The sequence below is a fragment of the Paracoccidioides lutzii genome (assembly GCF_000150705.2).
Source record: "Paracoccidioides lutzii Pb01 unplaced genomic scaffold supercont2.4, whole genome shotgun sequence".
Lineage (NCBI taxonomy): Eukaryota > Fungi > Ascomycota > Eurotiomycetes > Onygenales > Ajellomycetaceae > Paracoccidioides > Paracoccidioides lutzii.
In genome coordinates, this window is record NW_015440950.1 from 385,681 (window position 1) to 406,551 (window position 20,871).

Consider the following 20,871-nt stretch of genomic DNA (forward strand, 5'->3'; position numbering starts at 1 on the left):
TGATCTTCAGTTAGACGCGATAGGCGATAAGCACTAACCTGTTTTGGGAAGACCCCTGCCGGCGTTACCATACAGTATGTACAGTACAAGGCCAGTGCCGTACGTTAAATACCGGGTAGTCTGATTACCTGAAGATATCATCATACATTTCATCATGCTACAGAGCAACACAAAACAACAGGAAACAAGACTGAAAGATGTATTAGAGCGGAGTGGGAGAGCGACTGGGTTATTTAAAAATATACCTAGGCAATACATATACATGTTGTTCTATCTCACGAGTTGTTACCTGCACTAAAGTAGACTCACCCTCCCTTTACTAAAGCCCACTGGAAGTTGGTTATCTATTTACAGCTCAACATTTCGTCTGCGCCCGTCACAGAGGCCAAAACATCGAATCACATCACCTCATCCAGTCTGGCCTTGGGAAACTGAGCTAAATATCCAGCCAAACAACACCCCAAATTCCAGCCCGCTCGCCGCAACAACCGACTCCCTGGCTGAGCATCCTCCCTCCCGACTTGAACATACCTCTTTGCCTATATATCCTTTCCACACAAACCTCCCCCACCACCCCAAGACCTGCAGCGGCCTCCAGTTCAAATCCTACCGTCTGCAGTCTGTTTCCCTGTCCCGTTGGCCTTGGACGACGTGAACGAAACTACTAACTACCGTAATACCTATTTACTCAACCCCATCACATCTCCTGAGTATCTGGAAACGCGTTCTCTGACCCCCTTCTTCTCCCCCCCCCCTCAATAAATAAATCTCATCTCTTATCTCTTTTCCTTCGCCCTCGACACAATCAGCCCACCTCACCACTCCTCGTCTCTCGACTCCCTTTGACCTACATTCCCACACGCGGGCAGCTGGTCTGTTCTTGTTGCCAAACGACTCTCCTCCCACTGTGACTCCACTCCCGGGCTTCGTGTGCCTTTTTTTTTTTTTTTTTTTTTTCCTTTTTTGAAGAAAGCGAAACAGCTGGTGTTTAGCCATTCCCAATCGACTCGGCATATTACAACCCCCTCGAATCCATTGCGTTCAGCTCGTCCCTATCATTCCTCCTATTTAGGCGGTCTCCCTTTCACTTTAAACACCCTTCATCTCGGCTTAGCCAACCAACCTGGCCCCGTTTTCGTCAGTTGGTTTTAAATAAAGTAATACTTCGAAGACATCTGAGGGGAGGTATATTACCAAATTATTTGGCTGCGGTTGTTTTGCTGGCTTCTGATTTGGTGAATGCATACTTCTGGAAATCATGGCACAACAACAACTGCAGCAGCTGCAGACGGAGAATGTCATGAGAAGGTATGTGGATGGAAAACACCTTTGGAGCTGGTGATATTCGCGATCTACAGGCCTTTGGACCGGTATTTTGATATTTGATTTAGTGATCTGATCTGATAATTGGTCGTCCAGGAAGCTGGTGATAATAGGAGATGGTGCTTGCGGTAAGACAAGTCTGTTGAGTGTGTTTACTCTTGGCTATTTCCCGACTGTAAGTGCTTCTCCTCCAGTTTGAGATTTTGAGTCCCTCAGTCAAACTAACCTGTGAAAACTTAGCATTATGTGAGTGTAAACCGATATATAAAGTATCCATGATCCATTGTGACCCCATGACTTCTAACGATAAAGCGCATTCGAAAAGGTTCCTACGGTTTTCGAAAACTACGTAACAGATTGTCGCGTTGACGGTCGATCAGTCCAACTCGCTCTATGGGATACTGCTGGGCAGGAAGATTACGAACGTTTACGACCACTTGCATATTCAAAAGCCCATGTTCTCCTAATTGCGTTCGCGGTAGATACTCCGGATTCTCTTGAGAACGTTCGAAATAAGGTAAACTTACCACCCTTGTCATGCTTGACTTGCAAATCTATTCCCCTTGTTACCTCATAATTGGTATATATTAATATAACGCAGTGGATTGAAGAAGCAAATGAACGCTGCCCTGATGTCCCAATCATACTGGTGGGCTTGAAGAAAGATCTGCGCGAGGACCCCCTTGCAATTGAAGAAATGAGAAAGAAGTCTCTGCGCTTCATTTCCTCGAAGGAAGGCCACGACACAGCAGCCCAGGTAGGGGCAAGAAAATATTTAGAATGCTCATCCCTCACCGGCGAAGGTGTCGATGACGTTTTCGAAGCTGCAACCCGCGCAGCTCTTTTAACTTTTGAAAAGGACAGAGGATCTTGCTGCGTTATCCTATGAGACTATATGCCTATATCTTGCCCATCAGTCAATCTATTTCCCGCTGTTGCTCGATGGAAATAAACAACAACCCTTACTCGCACATCACCGCCCCACCCCGCCCCACGGCGAATATTTCATTTCATAATCCCTTTCGAAAATTTCGGTTGTATCATTTTACGCAAAATAATGTCTGGTGGAAAAGGAAAAGAGGGAAACTGAGTTACATTCTATGTTATATGCGACGTACTCTTTTCGACTCGAACTAGTACTATCATGCATTCGCGGCGTTCTTGGGGTTTTCTTTTTCGATGGCTGACTTTCGATTGTTGGATGTTAATTTTTCGGTTCACTTCATTCTTTTGCCCCATCGATGCCCTCCCGGTTTCACACCTCTTTCTACATCTTTACTTCTTGTGAATTCTTGAAAGCTTTACTTTCTCCTTTCTCTTAACCAATTCCTCTTGTATGCCGTGCCATGTTTTCAATTCCTCTTATAACATAACTGTTGTCTTTTGCATGAGTTTCTACCCCAAATATGTGGCGGTGTGCCTTATAACATACTAATACCTTTGCGTTTCTTTGCTTTGATTTCGTTATTGCTTCGCTTGGTAAGCAATCCTTCAAAATCTTTTTCCCCCAGGTCTTGTTCCCCTTTATCCCATCTCCAACCTGGTTTTCTGTTTGAAAATCTTCCCATCGTTTATAGCCTTCAACATGTCGGTTTTACCACTCCCCTATTACCTACCTAGATATCTTGTCATCCTTAGTGGTGATGAACGACAGCGACTGATCAAACCCCATGATTGTCTACATACGAGATTATTACTGTTTCATCTATTTTATGTGCCCCTGTCTCGTTCCAGATTCTAATTCACCGTTTCTTCTGGATTTCTAAGACTACTATTGAGGTCACTGCACCAATCTAACAGCACTGGATGGATCTAGCCGTTTGTTTAAAACCCATGCAAAGGCATATCTATACGTATTTGATTTCCCAGGCAGAAGTCGATGACGAGGGTTGCTCCGTTGGTATAATTTTGTACACGATTTGGCATGGCTTTTGTCAGTTTGTTTCTAAAATAGCAGGCCGATGTCCCTGTTACCAAGTGTATACCTCCGCATAAAATATAATGAGCAGCGCCGTATCTTGAACGTGAGAAACGAAATGGAAGAATAGTCTAATAATGAAACGTGCAGTACATGCATATATTTGGAAAGTAAGAGGCAAAACAAGCCGTAGAACGAAGAGAAACATGTGTTGCATCCATGTAATATACAATCCTTCAACCACAATGCATGTCCAAAATGCAACGCAAGCATCCTTCCTCCGCTGAACGATATGAAAGGTCACAAAAAGAAAAAAAAAAATTGCCCCTATCAAATCCCAGCAACTTTTCCCATAAACTCCACCACCAATACCACATCCCCACACTCCACCATCTACCTCTTCCAATTATAATTCCATCCCTCCTTGCTCGGCCCCTCCGTCTGCATCCTCCCATACTCAATCGGTATCTGATCCGTGAAAACACCCTTTTTATTCATCGAGATACGGAACAACCTTCCGTCATCGCCAACGCCCGTGCGCAGCTCCTCACACGCATCCCGCATGCTGTTCCATTGCCGTTCCAGCTCAAGATGGCGTGCCTCACGCTTCTTGGCGCAGTACAGTTGCCAGGCGCGGTGGATGGTCCAGTGGCGCAGATAGCGGTTCCGGGAGAAGCGGAGAGGGCGTGGGGTGAGGGGGTGGTAGAGGAAGTAGCGGATTAGAGCTGGAAGGGGGTGGGTGGGTTAGTTCTTCTCTGGCTGCTAACGGATGGTATTCTTTTTGGTTTGGGGTTGGAAGGGAGTAGGAGTCGGGATGGGATTGCGAATGCGAGGAGATATTGAGGTTTCCCCCAGGCTGGCGCTCCTTTGCATGTTTCCGTTGCGTTGCTCCCATGAATACATGAGACATGTATACATACATATCTGAGCAGTCGGTAACATTCAATATCAACGTCTTCCTCTCTTACCCTTCCACGCCAGCCCGTCCCAATCAATCGAACTCCCCCATCATATACACATCAAACTGTACTTACTAACGCGCTTATCAACATCATTTTTCCCTTTTCTCGCCGACAAAGAGGGCCCGGCAGAAAATTGCCGTGAAAATACCGATGTTTGAGGTTGAGCGCACACCCGACTTGACGAAGACGACAACAATACTGACGATTGGGGTGAGGACAATGGGGACGTAAAGTGTGCGTGCGGACGAGTGATTGGAATCTTGAAAACACCCGCGAGCGATGCGAGGTCGGGGGAGAGTTGTCTCATTGTAGTTTCCAATATGGTGGATGATGGGATTGGGAGAGGCAGGTAGAGATGGGTTTATTGTCCTTTTTCAATAATAAGTTTTAAGAATTATTTTTTGGTCCATAGCAACCAATTCACTCCATTTCACAAAGATAGAGGTATATAGATAAAGTGATCAAGAGTGCCTCTTCTGATATGTCGGGGTTGGGGTGTTTATGAGAAGGTTTTGAGGAAATTTGGGTAATCCGGGCGGGCGGACTGGTGAATTATGATTGGTCAAATTAAACGCTAGGCGCCGTACCTGAATCACAAGCGCTTATATGTTACGGTATGTTTACCACATTTTACACTTCCATACAAGAACACCACAGCCACCTTGATGGACAGAAATAGCTGCGGAAGCTTGTAGTAGAAAATCTTGAAAATTTTGCGGTAGCTAGCTTGGGAACTTGCCTAGGGAACTGTCGGATAAGAAGATTGTTTAGCTGTAATGTACCAACGACGGGAATCAAAAAGAAAGAAAAGAAAGAATTATGCCTAGAAAAAGGCTATTCGTAGAATCGTGTCTCAGAAACTAGCCCACTTTATTTACGGTTATCTCCTTTGGATTAGCAAACAAGCCAGCAAAAAACGCCGTTAAGATGCTTAGGAATACAGATATCGTGCTGATCGTGGAGTTCGGTTCTCTGATAAAAAGAAAAGAGACAGAGTAGACAGTGAGAGAATTATAGGGATGAGTCAGTCCTACTTGAAGAAAATCAAAAAGTAATGGGAAAAAAGGTCAAGTAAAGGACGACCTAGAACTTGTCAATCGCGTTCAAGCATTGGTTTTAAAGATAGCTGTAGTGCAGTATTGGGTATAGGCACCAGTAATTCCTCTTGGTACTTTCTTTCAATGCTTTGTTTATTTACTGTGACCCCCTACTGCCCACAACCTTCTTCTTCGACCGATCGTAATTCAGGACCTTTCGTTTGCGATGCGTACTAGCCAGCTTCCACCGGCAGTACAACACCAGAGCATCCTTCAAAAGTACAAACAAACACCCTCCAACCACGCTCCGTCCCCATTTGCTCTGCAGCAAGCCCACCCTCCCTTTGTCAAGTACGGGACCTGATGCTGCGGAGGGAGCCGTTGTCCACGCCTTCGGCAAGGCCAATTTTAGCACGCCGCCCATCGATGCGGAGATGGCAGGGAATAGCAACGCCCCTAGAACCGTGTCTGCGATACTGCTGGTGTCGTGGATGATGGCATCCTGTCGTCGACCGAGCATTTGGTTGCCTTGGTCAGCCCCACCTTCGGCAGCTTGGTTTTGAGCAGCTTCGCCATTATCGGCACCATTCACCTGAGGGGCCTCTCCACCAGCTCCAGGTAACGGATGTAGATTAGCAGCATTTTCATCGTTGTTTCCTCCACCAAGCCCAAGTTGTAACTCCAAATCGATCTCCATGAGAATATCGCCATGGCCTATCTCAGCGACACCATGAGCTCCGGCCTGTCCATCGGCAGGACCATCCTCCCCCGAACGGGGCTGGACCTCCGCAATCCATTTCCTCTCCAATTTCCCAAAAAGTTTCTCGTAGACCATACCGTAAAAGCTCTTAGCATAAGGTAGCGCAGCAAACGCCATAGAGGCACTGGGCGGCCAGAAATCCATCTCCAGCTCCTGACTGCCCGCCTGATGCGTGGCGAAGAAAAGAACGGGGATGGCCGGCAGCAGACCTTCGGCATACTTCGTTCTCGAAAGTATAAGCAGAACGGGTATAAGGGGTAATCCAAAATTCAACCGTGGATTCCACGTCGCGTCCCTCCGCGTCTGGAATATCCGCTGCGCATCCTCTGAGCCAAAAACGAAGTACACGGAATACACGCCATGCGCACAGCAGCCCGCCCACACCGTGCCGGCCAGCGTGAATACCATTCCCGGAAGCACCAGGCGACTAGCTAGCCGCTCAACGGACCGGACCATATCAACAACCAAGCTGCGCGGGCGAGATATGACGATTTCGGATTTGCATTGTGGACAATAAAGTTTTGCGGGGCGTCCGGTGTGTTTTCGCGAGGCGGGGTTTTCGATGTCGGCCAGCCAGTCGAGGAGGCAGGCTTCATGGGCTGTTAGGGCGCAGGGACATGGGGAACGCCACTCCGTGTTCATTGGGGTATCTTCTGTTTCGTCGGTGTAGCAGATCCAACACTTACGTGGATCGGAAACGGCAAGAGTATCATTTTTTTGTATTGCGGTGGAGGATGAGGGGTCGTCCATTGCTGCGGGCGCTGGATCTTGGGGTTCTGTCTGTTTTTGCTCCCGTTGTTCGCCTTCTTGCGATTGTTGTTGTTGTTGTTGTTGATGTTGTGGTGGTGGTGGTATATCAGATTTATGCAGTGTGTTCTCTGTCTCCGGTGTCTGTGCCGCGATACTTCTCGAAACCTTCGGGAAAACGACGTCTGAAGAGGTTGTAAGAAAGGATGAATCCGTTTCGGATTGAGACGCTTCATCTCTCTCGCCGGATAATGTGGTGCGGCTAGTTGTTTGGAGGGCAGTAGATGGTCGCTGCCTGCCCCCAGGAGGCTGCTGGGGCAAAGATGCCATGCTGAATGAGATAAGTGAAGGAATGAATCAATGTAGTTGCAGCTAACGGGTATCTTCGTCGAGAATAAGGTCTCTCTAATAATTGTGTAATTCAGGCCGCCATATTACCTGCACAGCAAGGCAGTAGTGTAACAAGGAGTAGAGTGGTATTGGCGGAAGAAAGCTTTCTTTGAAAATATTTGATGCTGGTTTACTGTGCAACTCTCTCCCAAAACAGCTTCAAGACGTCAGAGGCAAGGAAGTCACGTGATATGATCTTTTTTTAAACCTCGGAGCTTTCCAAAGAGTCGCCAAAAAGGGCGGGTTAAGTACGGGAAGGCCCCATTCATTTTAGTTTTGGACAAAGAGGCTATGGAGATACAACCGCATACAAAGATCTAACGGATATGTGCCGGTAATGTACGGGAGAAATACGAAAATCCCATCAATCGACAAATGAAAAGAAAGGAAAACGGTGAGAGAGCACTACAGCTTAAAACCACAGGCCGACAGTAGCCTATATAAAACAGCTATCAAGCAAAGAGAATGCTTCTTATTTACAAAAAAACAGTCAGTAAAAGACATTATACAGATCAATGGATGGATGGATGGATGGACAGACATTTGAAATGGGATGAAGATGACGTGAACAAAATCCCCTTGTTCAACTTCTTCTGAAAACATTTCTTGACCAGAATCAACACTTCAGAGCTGAAAAGAAGCACGAGCAACCTGTTTCTATGCTCTTCCTTTCGCCTTGAAGATATTTTGGGCTAAACGCGACACGCCAACTTTCGTGTGTGATTTTTTCCTTTTTGTTTTGACCTTCCACAACGCCAGGGATATCAGAGGAGGTAGAAAAGGGGAAGAACCTTTTAAGGCAAAAAGGGAGGTAAAGAGATCAAAAAATGGAGATACAAATAGTGAGGCTGAGTAATGCAATGGGACTGCTTCTTACACAGGTCTATCCGTCACGGGCAGCGTACACGCCAGGTGAAATGCCCGGTGTTGGTTGACTGGTGCAGTTTTCAAGACGTGAAATTTTCAACGGCCCGATCGCTTCTTCATGAGAGCTCTTCTCTCCTTCTCCTTGGCTGTAGGGCGGATAAAAAAGGATATCGAGTTAGTCATATGGTTACAACAACAACAACAACAACAACAGGAAACACGGTTAGAGTTTAGAAGTAACAGCCAGGGTGTGGTCACTAACCTTCATCATATACCAGAAATTCATGCAAGCCCTTACCCGTAGGAACCATGGGCAACACAGGAACTTTCTTATCTGTAACCACTTCAAGCAAAGCAGGCCCCTCACTCTCAATAAGCCACTTCAAGCTAGCCTCCACATCGCTGGGTTTCGTGCACCTCCTAGCCTGCACCCCCATAGCCTCAGACAGCTTGACGAAATCCGGATTCAGGTGGTGAGTATGCGCAAAGCGGTCCTCGTAGAAAAGACTCTGCCACTGCGTAACCATCCCCTGCTCCTCGTTGTTCAGAACAATAACCTTAACGCCAATGTTGAACTGCGCCGCCGTTGATAGCTCTGTCAGCGTCATGTTGAAGGATGCGTCGCCATCAATGTCAATCACGAGAGCCTCGGGACGTGCAACCTTAGCGCCGATGGCGGATGGGAGGCCGTATCCCATTGTCCCAAGGCCGCCGGAGGTGATCATGGTGCGTGGGTGGCGCCATCGGAAATGCTGGGCTGCCCACATCTGGTGCTGGCCGACACCAGTGGTGATGATGGTACGATCCTTCATGTGCGCGGTTAATTCGCTGAGTTTTTCGATGAGGGCTTGGGGTTTGATGAGGCCGTCTGGAGTTTGCTTGTCGTAGGATGAAAGGGGGAATCGCTTCTTCCAGTCGTTGATTTGCGCAAACCATTCGGGTCGTTCCTTGACGGTATTGATCTGTGGAAGCAAAAGGGCAAGGTTATCTGCACAGTCACCCTCCACTGATATCGTTGCTTGGACCACCTTGTTGACATTCTTAGGCACCATTTCGAAGTGGATGATGCCACCACGCTCTTCATGGGCAGCGGCCTTGGCTTGTGGAGCAAATTTGGGAATGCTGCCAGTAACACGGTCGTCGAATCGGGCGCCCAAGGCAATAATCAAATCTGCTTCCTGCATAGCCATGTTGGCGTAAGCTGAGCCGTGCATTCCCAGCATGTGGAGAGACTTAGGATCCATCTCGTCGAATCCACCTAGGCCCTGAAGAGTGGTTGTGACCGGGATATTTGCCTTATCCGCGAGCTGCTTGAGCAACTGTGGTCCTTCCGGGCGCGCAAGGATACCCTGACCAACATAGAGCACTGGCTTCTTCGCAATGTTAATCAGCTTAGCTGCACGCCCAATATTTGCCTCCAGGTAGCGGGCGTTAAGTTCACGGACAGCAAGGGTAGCGCTACTTGGCTGCGCGGGGAGAGTGCTGCTCATGGGAATAGGCTTTTGCAGGATGCTAGCGGTCACGTCTTTTGGGAGATCCACAAGAACGGGGCCTGGACGGCCACCAGTAGCTATTTCAAAGGCTTCCTTGATGCGTCTTGGGAGCTCAGCCACTGATTTCACCATGACATTCCATTTAGTGCAAGCTCTAGATATGCCAATGACGTCTGCTTCCTGGAAAGCATCCGTGCCAATGGCAGTTGTAGCGACTTGGCCACAGAAGACAACCATGGGAGTCCCATCCGAGAAAGCATCCTGGATTGGAGTGATAACATTAGTTGCACCTGGTCCTGAGGTGACAAGTACTACACCTGGTTTTCCTGTAGCTCTAGCATAGCCCTCAGCCATATGGCCAGCACCTTGTTCATGTCGTGGGAGCACAAAGTCGAAGTGCGGCGAGTTGAAAATGGCGTCAAAAACGGGCAAGATAGCACCGCCAGGGTATCCAACTGAACAATTGTGATTGTGATTGTAATTAGCATATGGAAGTTGATCAGGTATGTAATTTCTTCTTTTTCATTTTATTTATATTCTGGTGGTGACTCACAGATATGTTTAACGCCCTGCCTAAGCATCATCTCATGGAAAATCTCGCCTCCACTCATTCCAACAAATCTAGAGAGAATCGTGAGTAACAAGATACGTCAAGGCGCGCAAGGTGTGCCAATTGATGAGCGTAAAACGTACGAGTCATCTAAAGCTGATGGTTTCTGGTTTTGGAGAGGTGAAATGTCACTTGCAGGGACATATTGGTTAAAAGCAGGACTAGGACGTGGCCTCACTTGTCTATCCAGATGCGGTCAGTCAGCATTCACGAGCTTTTGAAGGCAGGTGATACTCAGTGCACTAAGAATATAAAGAAAGGATCAACGCACAAAGATGCAGCAGAGGCAACAGTGCTGTGCTCTCTTTTTGACACATTCCTTGTTGGAGGGTATTGAGCCAACGGATTGATCAGGGAAGAGAGTGAACAAGCAAGAGTAGAGGATGAGAATGATCTTGGACAATACAAAACAGATGATGGTCTTAGAGACCAAAGGGCATGCAGCGCACGCCTTGATGACCGTATGGACATCATCTTTGCAAGGGGTGAAATTGCCAAGGCCAGACGTAGAAAAGTGCAGCGAAAGAGGTGATTCGGTTAGAAGTAAGATCCAAATTGCGGAGGATAGGGCGTTTTTAAGGATGAATTGAAGTGTTGTTAAACTAATGAATGCAGGAGAGGAAAGACACAGAGGAGGAGGGCAGAGGGCAGAATTCAATCCAGAGCTAGTTCCTCTGTAAATCGTACGTATTATTATTACTTGCTTGCTCTTCCTTTGCTCTGTACTAGCTGCAAACTCAGCGTCTTTCTATCCTCGTCTCCCTCGAAGTGTTGTAGCTGAGATCAAAATCTCAGTCACTGCCCGCCGTGATTCTGCAGCGTGGTTGGACAGCTTCCCTCCTCCATGTGCGATCGTTCAACTCGCCTTTTTTGACTTCAGAAAGTTACCTCCGGTGTGTGCCCAGCAGCTGATTCGGCGCGAGAATCGGGGTCCGTAGAGACTGTGATGCCGATAGTCGGACTGATTGGGCGCCGCCATTGGCCAGTTGCTTTTGACTCACGCCCCAACGATCCAAAAGTGGGTTCCCGTTGCCAAGACGCCGCCCGTCCCATGTATTCGCTGAGTCATCAAGGATCATCTGCAGATGCACGAGGTGAGCTAGACCATATCGGGACTAGTGGGCTCTTCCCACGCCAGAAATGAATCAATCTAATGACTCATTCCGGTCAAACCAAACTGTTCCAACGGGTAAATCGTCAACCCTACAAAGGCCGAGCCGGAAACGAAGGAACAAACAAAGGACAAACAAAGACCAAACAAAGACCCGCACCTGCCGCAACCAATCTCTGTCGGACCCTTCCAGCACGTGACTATTATCCAATCAAACTTGCCATTCTGTCACAACCATTTTTTATAGAGCGAATTCCTCTATATAACGAATTGAATACGCTTCCAAGATTAAATCGTTATAAAGCGTTTTAACTGTGTATATATATATTATATAGACGCATGCATGCAACGGATTTGATATCCACTGGCCAAACATGGGGTAGAGAGAGAAAGACACTGCGCTTCTACGAGAAATCGAGGACTATCGTCAGAATCATATATCCAAACTGGATAAATGATTCGTAATCCAATAATGAAGCTATTCTGTTGGACCAAGTGCTGGATCTGGTTGAAGTTCTGCATGAATAAAAGCTGGGAAAAATTTATGTTGAATTGATTAAACCAAGCAAATTGGGGGGGGGGGGTTTATATTAACAAGAGAAAGGGAGAATTCTGGGCTATATTATAAGAGATACCAATTTGGATGCTGCCATGATTACCATTCCACGTCAAATGCCAACCTGTCCATAACTTCCAACAAAGGGGCTCATAACTTAAAAGTTCCAATGCCACCTTTACCATCCATCTAAGCTCGCCTGCTATTCAATCACATGTTTATGTTACCTCAGCGAACCTGCTCAACGTTGCGACCTTCTGGCTGAGCTCATTGATACTGCCTCCAACCGTAACATCAATGAGCGATAACTCAGTTCCCGCCTCCTTCGCAAGCCACGTCCGGAACTCAATAGCAATCAATGAATCAACACCGTTTGAACGGGTCGATTTGCCAGCGTCAATCTGGTCCGCGGACACATTGAGAAGCACAGAGAGCTTGTTCAATATGCCGTTCAGCGCTATTTCAAACGCCTCTTCTCTGGTCCTCGCTGCTCCGAGCAGAGCGTCAACGCGATAGGTATCGGTCTCTTCAGGCCCCTGTTGCTTCGTTCCACTTGATTTCTGTAGCAACGTGAAGAGAGGGTAGTCGAAGCATTCCGGTGGCGGGACTCCACGTTCCTGAGATGACTTCTTCGTGGCTAGGCCAAAGAGAACCTGGCAGGTGCTTTCGGTCATTTCATGGCGTGGGTCTATCAGATATTCCACAACTGCGTGCACTTCGTCTTCTAGGATTGGAATCATGGCCTTTGTCGCATTGCGGGCGTAATTTTGATTTTCTGCAACGAAGCCGACGGAGAGGACACCTCCGATGTCGAAACTGGCGGCTGGGAGCCCGTTTGCTACACGATGTTTGGCAAGCGCATCTTGGAATGTGTTGCCTGCCGCATAATTGGCCTGACTGCGCCCACCCATGACTCCCGCCAACGATGAGAGCATCACGAAAAATTCAAGATCTCTGGGCAAGATATCGTGGAGATTTTGTGAGCCGTGCGCCTTTGGTTTGATCGTCCCTGTCCAGTTGGCATATGAGAGGTTTTCGAAGAGTGAATCCTGCATCCCATTAGCTCCGATTGTTCACGAAAATACTTTTATTCCATCGTTGCTTAAGAATTTGCAAATCCATGCATGAGAACCTTAATTACTTACCCTTAAGACCATGGAACCTTGAATACATCCTTTTATTGGGGGAAGTGTCTGCTGGCATTCCTCTATGACTTCTTGTAACCGAGATAAATCGGATACATCGCAGGTAAAGATTCGAATCTTGCAACCTTTGGTTTCTAGAGTGGAAACCATTTCTTGAACTGGCTGCGTGATTTTTCCTGATCGTGACAAGAATATCAAATTCCTTGCACCGCGACTCACCATCCACTGTGCTAAACTCCTTCCAAGGCCCCCAAGACCTCCAGCCAGTACATAAGACGCATTGGGGTCAAAGGTGTACGGGGATGTGACCTCGGGAATAACCGGCACCACGTCGTTCTCATTAGCCACAAACACAAATTTACCTATGTTCTTGCCAGATTGCAACATGCGAAGCCCATCTTCAAGTTCAGAGTACCCCAAAATTGTTAGTGGATAAGCTCCTTTGATTTTATTGTCATCCCACAGGCGAATAGTCGTCTCGAGAAGTTCTCGGACTTCTTTTGGTTTGAATTCCGCAAGAGTAAGCAAATCCACGCCAGTGAAGGTAATATTTCGAATGAAGGGGTTCATGTCCAATTTGCCTCCGGCCTGCAAGTCCTTTTTCCCAATTTCAATAAATCGGCCGAATGGGGCAACACATTCAAAAGATCGCCGAAGAGACTCTTGCGAAAGAGAGTTGAGGACCAAATCAACACCAGAATTTTTTGTCATTCTCATAATTCCCTGAACAAAGCTGGTGTCTCGGCTTGAGAATATGTGATCCTCAAGGATGCCATACTCTTTCTTGAGAAACTCCATCTTCTCAACGGTAGAGACAGTAGCAAAAATCTCGGCACCAACTTCTTTGGCGTATTGAATGGCAGCTTGGCCAACACCACCAGCAGCAGAGTGGATCAGAATCCTCTCCCCAGCTGACAGTCTACCTACATTGGTCAGACTGTAGATAACTGTGGCGTAGATAACTGGAAGCCCAGCAGCAACTTCAAAACTCATATCGTTAGGTATTCTGACGGCTAGCGATTCGTTGACCCTTCCATGGGTTCTGAAAGTGCCCTTTTTTGGCGAATCTGTGAGATACGTGACACGATCGCCGGCCCGCAAATGCTTAACACCTGGCCCAACCCTGGAGATAACTCCGGCCGCTTCTCTTCCAATAACATCACCTACCCCTTCTCCCATTATGCTTAAAAGATCCACGAAGTTGAGTCCTACAGCGCGAATATCAATCTCAACATCAAAGTCTCCGAGTGGCAGTGTCGAAGTAGTGTCAGTTACCCATTGCAGCTTATTGAGAACTCCTCGTGAACTGTTCTGGAGTTTGACTGGGCGTCCAATGTCCTTAAATAGAACCATCTCAGGACTGAGCGCCGAGAATTTCGACCGCAAGAAACCAGTTGCTTTAGGATGGTGGAAGACGTGATTAATATGGATCAAGTTATTCCGCAGAAGGTATTCAGCATTTTGGTGCTTGGTCTGGCCACTGGTGAACTGATAACGGAATATCTTTGAAATGGAATTCAGGACTGATTTAGCTGGGGATGAGCTGGAGCTGCCGAGAGCGAGGGTAACAAAATTCGGGCTCTCTGCATCGCGCTCCCACCGCAGTGTGCGGATCATGCCGGTACTCATATTGAAGGCCGGCTGGGTTATTGGATCTCCTGTTATCCACAGCAGCCTTTTGCAGGTTGAAAAGAACTGTTGTAGATACCGGAAATCATCTTCGGAGATGTCAAGCAGGGCCGGGCTCTCGAGTTCCAAAAGAGATATGCAAATTGAGCCTGTCATATCCTTACCAGCAAACTCGTGCAGTTGCAGGACAGTGCAGTTGGTAACACCAGCACTTCGCATGAGCTCAGCTTTCAATTTGGAAATAAACTCGTGATCAAATCTGGACGCGGGGGCAAGAATCACAAGATCGTTTCCTGGGCAAATGTCATCAGGTGGGTCTGGGAGAGCAGTGGAAATCATTGAGCTGAGCTTTGTAAACTCTGGATATCGTGAATTGGGTATCTCGATATCAACCCCTGAGAAACCCTTCTCACGGAGAAGATCCTCCCATTCCGGCAGGGTGATAAGAGGACACCACTTGCGATTAGGCTCATTAGACAGCCACCACCCAGACAGAAGACCAAAGATAAGTGAAGGCCACACAATATCGGGTCTGACCACTTCGTGGACCAAGATCTTGCCACCGGGTTTCAACAAACGGCGAGAATTTTCGAGAGATTTACCTAAATCAGGAGTGGCGTGAAGGACGTTATGCGCGATAATCAGGTCGTACTTTTTGGCAGTGAAACCTTGGGTTGTTGGGTCGCGTTCGATATCTAACTTTTCAAATGTCAGAAGGTCCGTCCATTCGCCTAAATTCTCCTTTGCCTTAGAAAAAAAGCTGGGAGAAATATCCGTAAAAGTGTATTGTGCAACGGTGTTTGTGCAATCAGAATTCTCGTTTTCGGATCGGGGTGCGAGAATACCCAAAAGAAGTCTGGCAAAGCTTCCGGTTCCAGCTCCCACTTCAAGGATTTCAAGGTCGCTGTAATTTTCACCCAAGAGAGTCAAATATGCATCCAAATTCTCTGTAGCGTCGCCCTCATGCAAAACCTCCTCATAATACGAGGTCATTATGTCGTCTTGACCAAACATCAGATACAGTGGATCAACTTCACCCCGCATGATAGCTGGGATTTGTCTGCCGAGGCGAATCATAAGTTGTCCATCCAGATTAAGCTTTGAGACTTCGGTGTAGAGCTCCTCTTTGAGACTTGGATCCTCAGCATATTTCTTCCATAAGTTATGCGGGGCGTGGGCAACTGAGTTTGCAGTGACATCGTCGGCAATCCGGTGCATCCATTCGTAATACTTCTGAAAATGGCCCTCAGGAGGCTGTACTGGGATATTCTTAAGCTCATTGAGTGCATCAGTTATAAGAAGCGCTGATGCGAGCTGCAACCTTTCGAACAAATTTTGTTGCTCCTCGTAGGACGTTGATGGTTCAACAGATACCGAATCGCGGAATTCTGGTGTCTCCAGCATGTCGATATCCAGGGTCCAATCCATTAAGTAACCATGTTGCTGTGTGCCGCTCATGGAAGCATCCTCATCTGATAGAGGCATGAATCGAACTCCCGTCAGAGATACTCGCGGTTGATCGTTGGATTCATCGGAACATTTGAGGTCAAAACTATAGTAATCGTATGCTTCTGGTGAGGCTTGTCCGTAATAGCGAAAACAGGTTCCTGCCTGGGAATCGTTATCTGTGGAAATCCATGACTCCTTGATAAAAGTCGGTACCATCGGCCTCTTCAAAATAGCCTGTCCTCCGTGGTCACAGATTGCTACGAGTCCAGCGACAAACACGCTGTCCAACGTGACAGGATGGATGACATGAGCATCCATGTAATTCTTTGGCATTGAAGACGCCAATTCCGGGGTTGCAAATTTGCCCACGATGACGCCCCTTTGCTGATCGTTAACTGTAATTTCCGACAAGTTTTTGAAAAGAGGGCCATATTTGAGTCCGACGGCCTCAAAATTGTCAAAGAGTTTTCCAATATCCAGCGGCTTTTGGCAACTCCTTGCACCTTGCTCTAATTCGTTTTTCCAGGACTGGATATCTGCTTCAGCTTCGCGACCATTATCGATTGGATCCGGAGGAGCTTGATATTCCACAGAAAAATAACCCGAGCAATGCTCAATCCAATCATCATGAGCTGAGATGTACGAAGATACCTGGAACCATTTCCACACGGTAGATTCCCAGTGGTTGGATTCGTTCACGGGGTGAATGGATAAGGACACCTCGACACCCTCTTTCGTATCAGGAACCACAAGGGCCGATTTTATGGACACATTCTTCATCCTTATTCCGGTTAATTTAACTGCATCACCGGTGACTTGCCTTACAGCCTCAGTCACCATCGTCAGATATGCAGCTGCGGGAAGAACATAACGTCCAGTAACCTGGAAAGAGGATATCAGCACTCCTAAATTCACTGTTACTAGCTATGCGCTCAGGATGTCACCTACCACGTGCTCCTTCAGCCAAGGGTTCTCATAAGTTCTTAAGAAATGTCGCCATTTGCGGTTTTGGCGATTCCAGTCCTGTACAGGCGCACCAAAAAGTTGATGTCGTGGAAATTCGCGGAAACGGATTCTTTTGCTCATCCTGCTCTCGTAGTAGCCTTTCTCGTCATGGTTGAAGGAGTATGGTGGGAGACTGACAAGTAACTCCGGTTTCCGCACTTGCCCCTCTTCTCGTTCGAAACCGTGGTTGACTTCATATATGTTGATGGGAGCCGCTTTACAGCTTAGGTTTCCAACAGTTTCCAACATCGTGCGGGTGGTGGGGTCTTGGCGATTTAGGAGGGAGGTATATGAAACTGGAGGTGCAGAGGCATTGGCTGCAATCGTCTGTTTAATAGCACTTTGCAGTGCTGAGTGAGGGCCCACTTCAATGATCTCATCTATCCAGGCGCTGTCGAATTTGCCAGACTCAGGGTCGCTTTCGTTTGCTTTGAAGAGCATAGAACGCAAACCATCAGTAAAGCGGACAGGGGACACCATATTTTCTGCCCAATATGAAGCATCAAGGACGGGGTCGTTGTTTCGCTTCCCGGTAACTGTCGAAAACATCTGAATATCATGTTCTGAATTGAAAAGCTGTCCTGCTGCGGGTGAACTCATCAACTGCAAGTATTCTTCGGCAAGTTCTCGCATGTGGGATGAATGATAGGCGTTTTGGACTTTGAGCTTGCGTGCGAAAATATCTTCAGCGTCGAGTAATTCCTTCAGAGCATCGACCATCACCTCGTCACCGGAGACGGTATTGTTTCTCGGGCTATTGAAACATGCAATAACTAATTCCCCTCTGATACTGGCATGTACTTTGTCCATATACGACCGAAGCGTCTCCTGATTCAGACCAACTGCGATCATAGAACCAGGGACACTTTGTTGTTTTGCAGAGACGAACCCACGATAATAAGCAGCCCTCCATGCGGATTCACTGGATATCCTACCGGCGCAATACGCTGCGGCAATTTCACCTGAGGAATGTCCAACTACACGAGAAGGATAAATATTCCAAGAAGCCAGAAGTTCCACAAGAGCAACTTGGATAGCGGTAGAGGCAGGATGGGCAATGACCGGGGTATGAATATTTGAACTGTCACTGTCACGAATAATCTCGTCTGGATCATAATTAGCAAAAAAGAAAGAAAAAAAGAAAAAAAGAAAAAAGAAACCCATAATCCTCCGCTCCTGAACAGCCGATAATACATACCAATTAGAGACCATGGGCTTCCAAGCGTCTTCATGTATGCTGTCGCGTCCTCCAAGCTCCTTCGAAAAACGGGGTATATCATGAATTGTTTCCCCATCCCATGATATTGAGCACCTTGGCCAGTAAAGACAAAGCCAATTCTGGGCGGACGATCTTTATTTGTGGGTTTGGATCGAGCGTTCATAGCGGATAGATTCTCTTCCAGCTCGGGGATTGAGTCTGCTATCACGTAGCTTTTCCATCGAAAATCTGATCTCCTTTGAGAAACAGTGTAAGCTAGGTCATTTAGGAAATTCTTTGCATCATCCAAGGGCAAGGACTGTCTTTTGTGAAGATAATCCGTTAAGTCTGAGCCGGTCCTCTTTACGCCTTCCTTGTCAAATGCGGATAAGATGAATAGGCGAGGAATTGGTGTCTCGTCTTTAGCCGAAGCTTTGGATATATCATGAGAGCCGTTCATAGTCTTCCCATTCGTGCCATTGACAGTATGTTTGCTAGTTCCATTAACAACCTTCCCATGAGTTCCATTTGCAATCTCCTCGTTGATTCCATTCACAATCTCTCCGTTCGTTCCGTTAACGGCTTTTCCATTGGTTAATTTCGCGACTCCATTGACAAGACCAGGTTTGTCTTTGTAAATTTTCTTGAGGGAAGTAACCAGCTTGTTGATTTCAAAAACAGTTGGCACAGATATGCGAGTACGGTGGGTGCCAGTGAGACCTTGTTCCTTGAGGAAGTGATACGCATCATCCAAAATGCAATGTGCGTTAGTTCCACCAAAACCAAATGAGTTAACTGATATCCGACGAGCACCTGGTTTGGGCCAAGGGAGACATTCTGTAGGAAACTCGATATTCCACTTATCCTTTGGGATATTGGGGTTTACCTTTTCAAAATTCACATTTGGAGGTATAATTCCGGCTTCCAGAATCAGAATTGACTTGATGATCCCGGCTATTCCTGCGCCGCCTTCAAGGTGACCTATATTTGCTTTCAACGTACCAATGTACAGTGGCTCCTGACGCTGGTCCGTATCGAAGGCGCTGGAAATAGCCCTGGCCTCTATGGGATCCCCTACTGGCGTGCCGGTCCCGTGTGCTTCAACAAACAGAGTGTCTTTTCGATCAAGTTTCGAATTGCTGTATAATTGGCGAATAAGGGATTCCTGTGCTTGAGCGCTTGGAAGCGAAATGCCTGGCGTACGGCCATCTTGATTCGCAAGGGTTCCACGTATCACAGCACGGATTGTATTTCCATCTCTCAGAGCGTCCGACAAGGTCTTGACAATAACGGTACCCACCCCCTCTCCGCGGGCATAACCTTCGGCTCTGTGATCGAAGGTGTAACATTTCCCTGAGGGGCAAAGCACGCCAGCATGGCTAAATGCGATAATGTCACCAACATGAGTAATGACGCTCCCACCAGTCACAACAGCCTAGAGGATATTATTAGCACAGCACGGTAAATACGGATAAACCAGTTAATAAAACGGAATATGCACCATCTCGCTGTCACCATACTTCAAACTCTGAACAGCTAGGTGAAGGGAAACAAGTCCACTGGAGCATGCGGTATCAATTGTCATACTGGGACCGTGAAAGTCATAAAACCAGCTGACTCTGTTTGAAATGATAGACTGCTCAGAGCCAGTCGATTTGTGCTTCATTGAGGTTTCAACGTCTGCATTCAGGAGATTCCTGTGATCATGGTTGAAACCAGCAGCAAAAACCGAGGTCCTAGAGGACACTGCTTTCTCCATAGGAATCCCGGCTATTGAGTTGAAAGTAAGTCAGAACTTTTGAAATATATCCCTTAAAAAAGGTCAAATTCTTACCATTCTCAAGGGCGTGGTACACATTTTCCATCACAAGGCGTTGTTGAGGGTCCATGGTGAGAACTTCAGTGTGGCTGATACGGAAAAAGCCCGCGTCGAAGCCCAGGGGGTCATCCGACAGGAAGTGCCCGCCCTTGACATGAAACTGCAGGGAACCTTTAGCATAATTCCTTCCTGTAGATGCCGACGCTTTTGATATATAAAACGAACCGTTCCGCCATGATCATAGTCAGGGTGGTAATATGCAGCTGCATTGAAACGATCCTTTGGGATTGGAGTTGTCGATTGACGTCCCCTAAGCAAAAATTCCCAGAACTTTTCCGAAGTGCTTGCCTCCTGCGCATAGCGTGCTGAAAATCCGATGATGGCTAGCGGGATTATATCAGAATCACGCATGACGAAGCTAAACTCTAAAAATAGAAAGCGGGTAAGGCTTGACGGTGATCCAACTTCTGATGCATGTGCCTTTGATGTATATAATCGGATCCTCTGTCTTCTTGGTGGTGGAAAACCTCATCCCCCTTTCCGCAGGTGGTTTCAAGAACATCATGGATATTCCTCGTCCGGTGATATCACCCAGCCTATATACTTGCAATAAGCAGGTCCCACATCTTTCTGAATCAATTTGTCTCTGCACTCTACCCCTCCCCCTTCCTCCCACTAGACCGCACCACCTCCATCCGAATCCTCAACTTCAGCCTCAAAATCAATCAGTTCAGGCCACGTATTGCTCCCTAGCAGCAAGTTAGGAACAATCCCGGCGGACTAAGGCAGTGGTAACTTAAACGGGTGCGGGGCTATTTATGGAGAGACCAGGAGTTCCGCAAGCGCAACAAA

The 20,871-nt window shown here is 47.2% G+C and overlaps 4 protein-coding genes across 4 annotated transcripts; 1 reads left to right on the forward strand and 3 right to left on the reverse strand.

Annotated features, from left to right (window-relative positions):
* Positions 1 to 1,258: 1,258 nt before the first annotated feature.
* Positions 1,259 to 2,212, forward strand: PAAG_01879 (GTP-binding protein rho2; the record flags this gene model as incomplete). The annotated part of the gene is made up of 5 exons (XM_015844476.1): positions 1,259 to 1,308; positions 1,420 to 1,498; positions 1,564 to 1,569; positions 1,649 to 1,840; positions 1,925 to 2,212. The coding sequence occupies 5 exons, from the start codon at positions 1,259 to 1,261 to the stop codon at positions 2,210 to 2,212; spliced, it is 615 nt and encodes a 204-aa protein (XP_015701480.1).
* A 1,422-nt stretch (positions 2,213 to 3,634) lies between these two features.
* On the reverse strand, positions 3,635 to 4,510 carry PAAG_01880 (hypothetical protein; the record flags this gene model as incomplete). The annotated part of the gene is made up of 2 exons (XM_002795946.2): positions 3,635 to 3,966; positions 4,276 to 4,510. 2 exons carry the CDS (start codon positions 4,508 to 4,510, stop codon positions 3,635 to 3,637), a joined length of 567 nt encoding a protein of 188 aa, XP_002795992.1.
* An 887-nt stretch (positions 4,511 to 5,397) lies between these two features.
* PAAG_01881 (RING finger domain-containing protein) lies at positions 5,398 to 7,077 on the reverse strand (the record flags this gene model as incomplete). The annotated part of the gene is made up of 1 exon (XM_002795947.2): positions 5,398 to 7,077. The coding sequence occupies one exon, from the start codon at positions 7,075 to 7,077 to the stop codon at positions 5,398 to 5,400; it is 1,680 nt and encodes a 559-aa protein (XP_002795993.2).
* A 1,023-nt stretch (positions 7,078 to 8,100) lies between these two features.
* On the reverse strand, positions 8,101 to 20,430 carry PAAG_11383 (acetolactate synthase, large subunit, biosynthetic type; the record flags this gene model as incomplete). Its single annotated transcript, XM_015847042.1, has 12 exons — positions 8,101 to 8,150; positions 8,267 to 9,952; positions 10,051 to 10,118; positions 10,191 to 10,289; positions 10,996 to 11,186; positions 12,002 to 12,823; positions 12,920 to 16,879; positions 16,946 to 18,108; positions 18,201 to 19,635; positions 19,702 to 19,970; positions 20,035 to 20,179; positions 20,245 to 20,430. The coding sequence occupies 12 exons, from the start codon at positions 20,428 to 20,430 to the stop codon at positions 8,101 to 8,103; spliced, it is 10,074 nt and encodes a 3,357-aa protein (XP_015703304.1).
* Between the last annotated feature and the right edge of the window lie 441 nt (positions 20,431 to 20,871).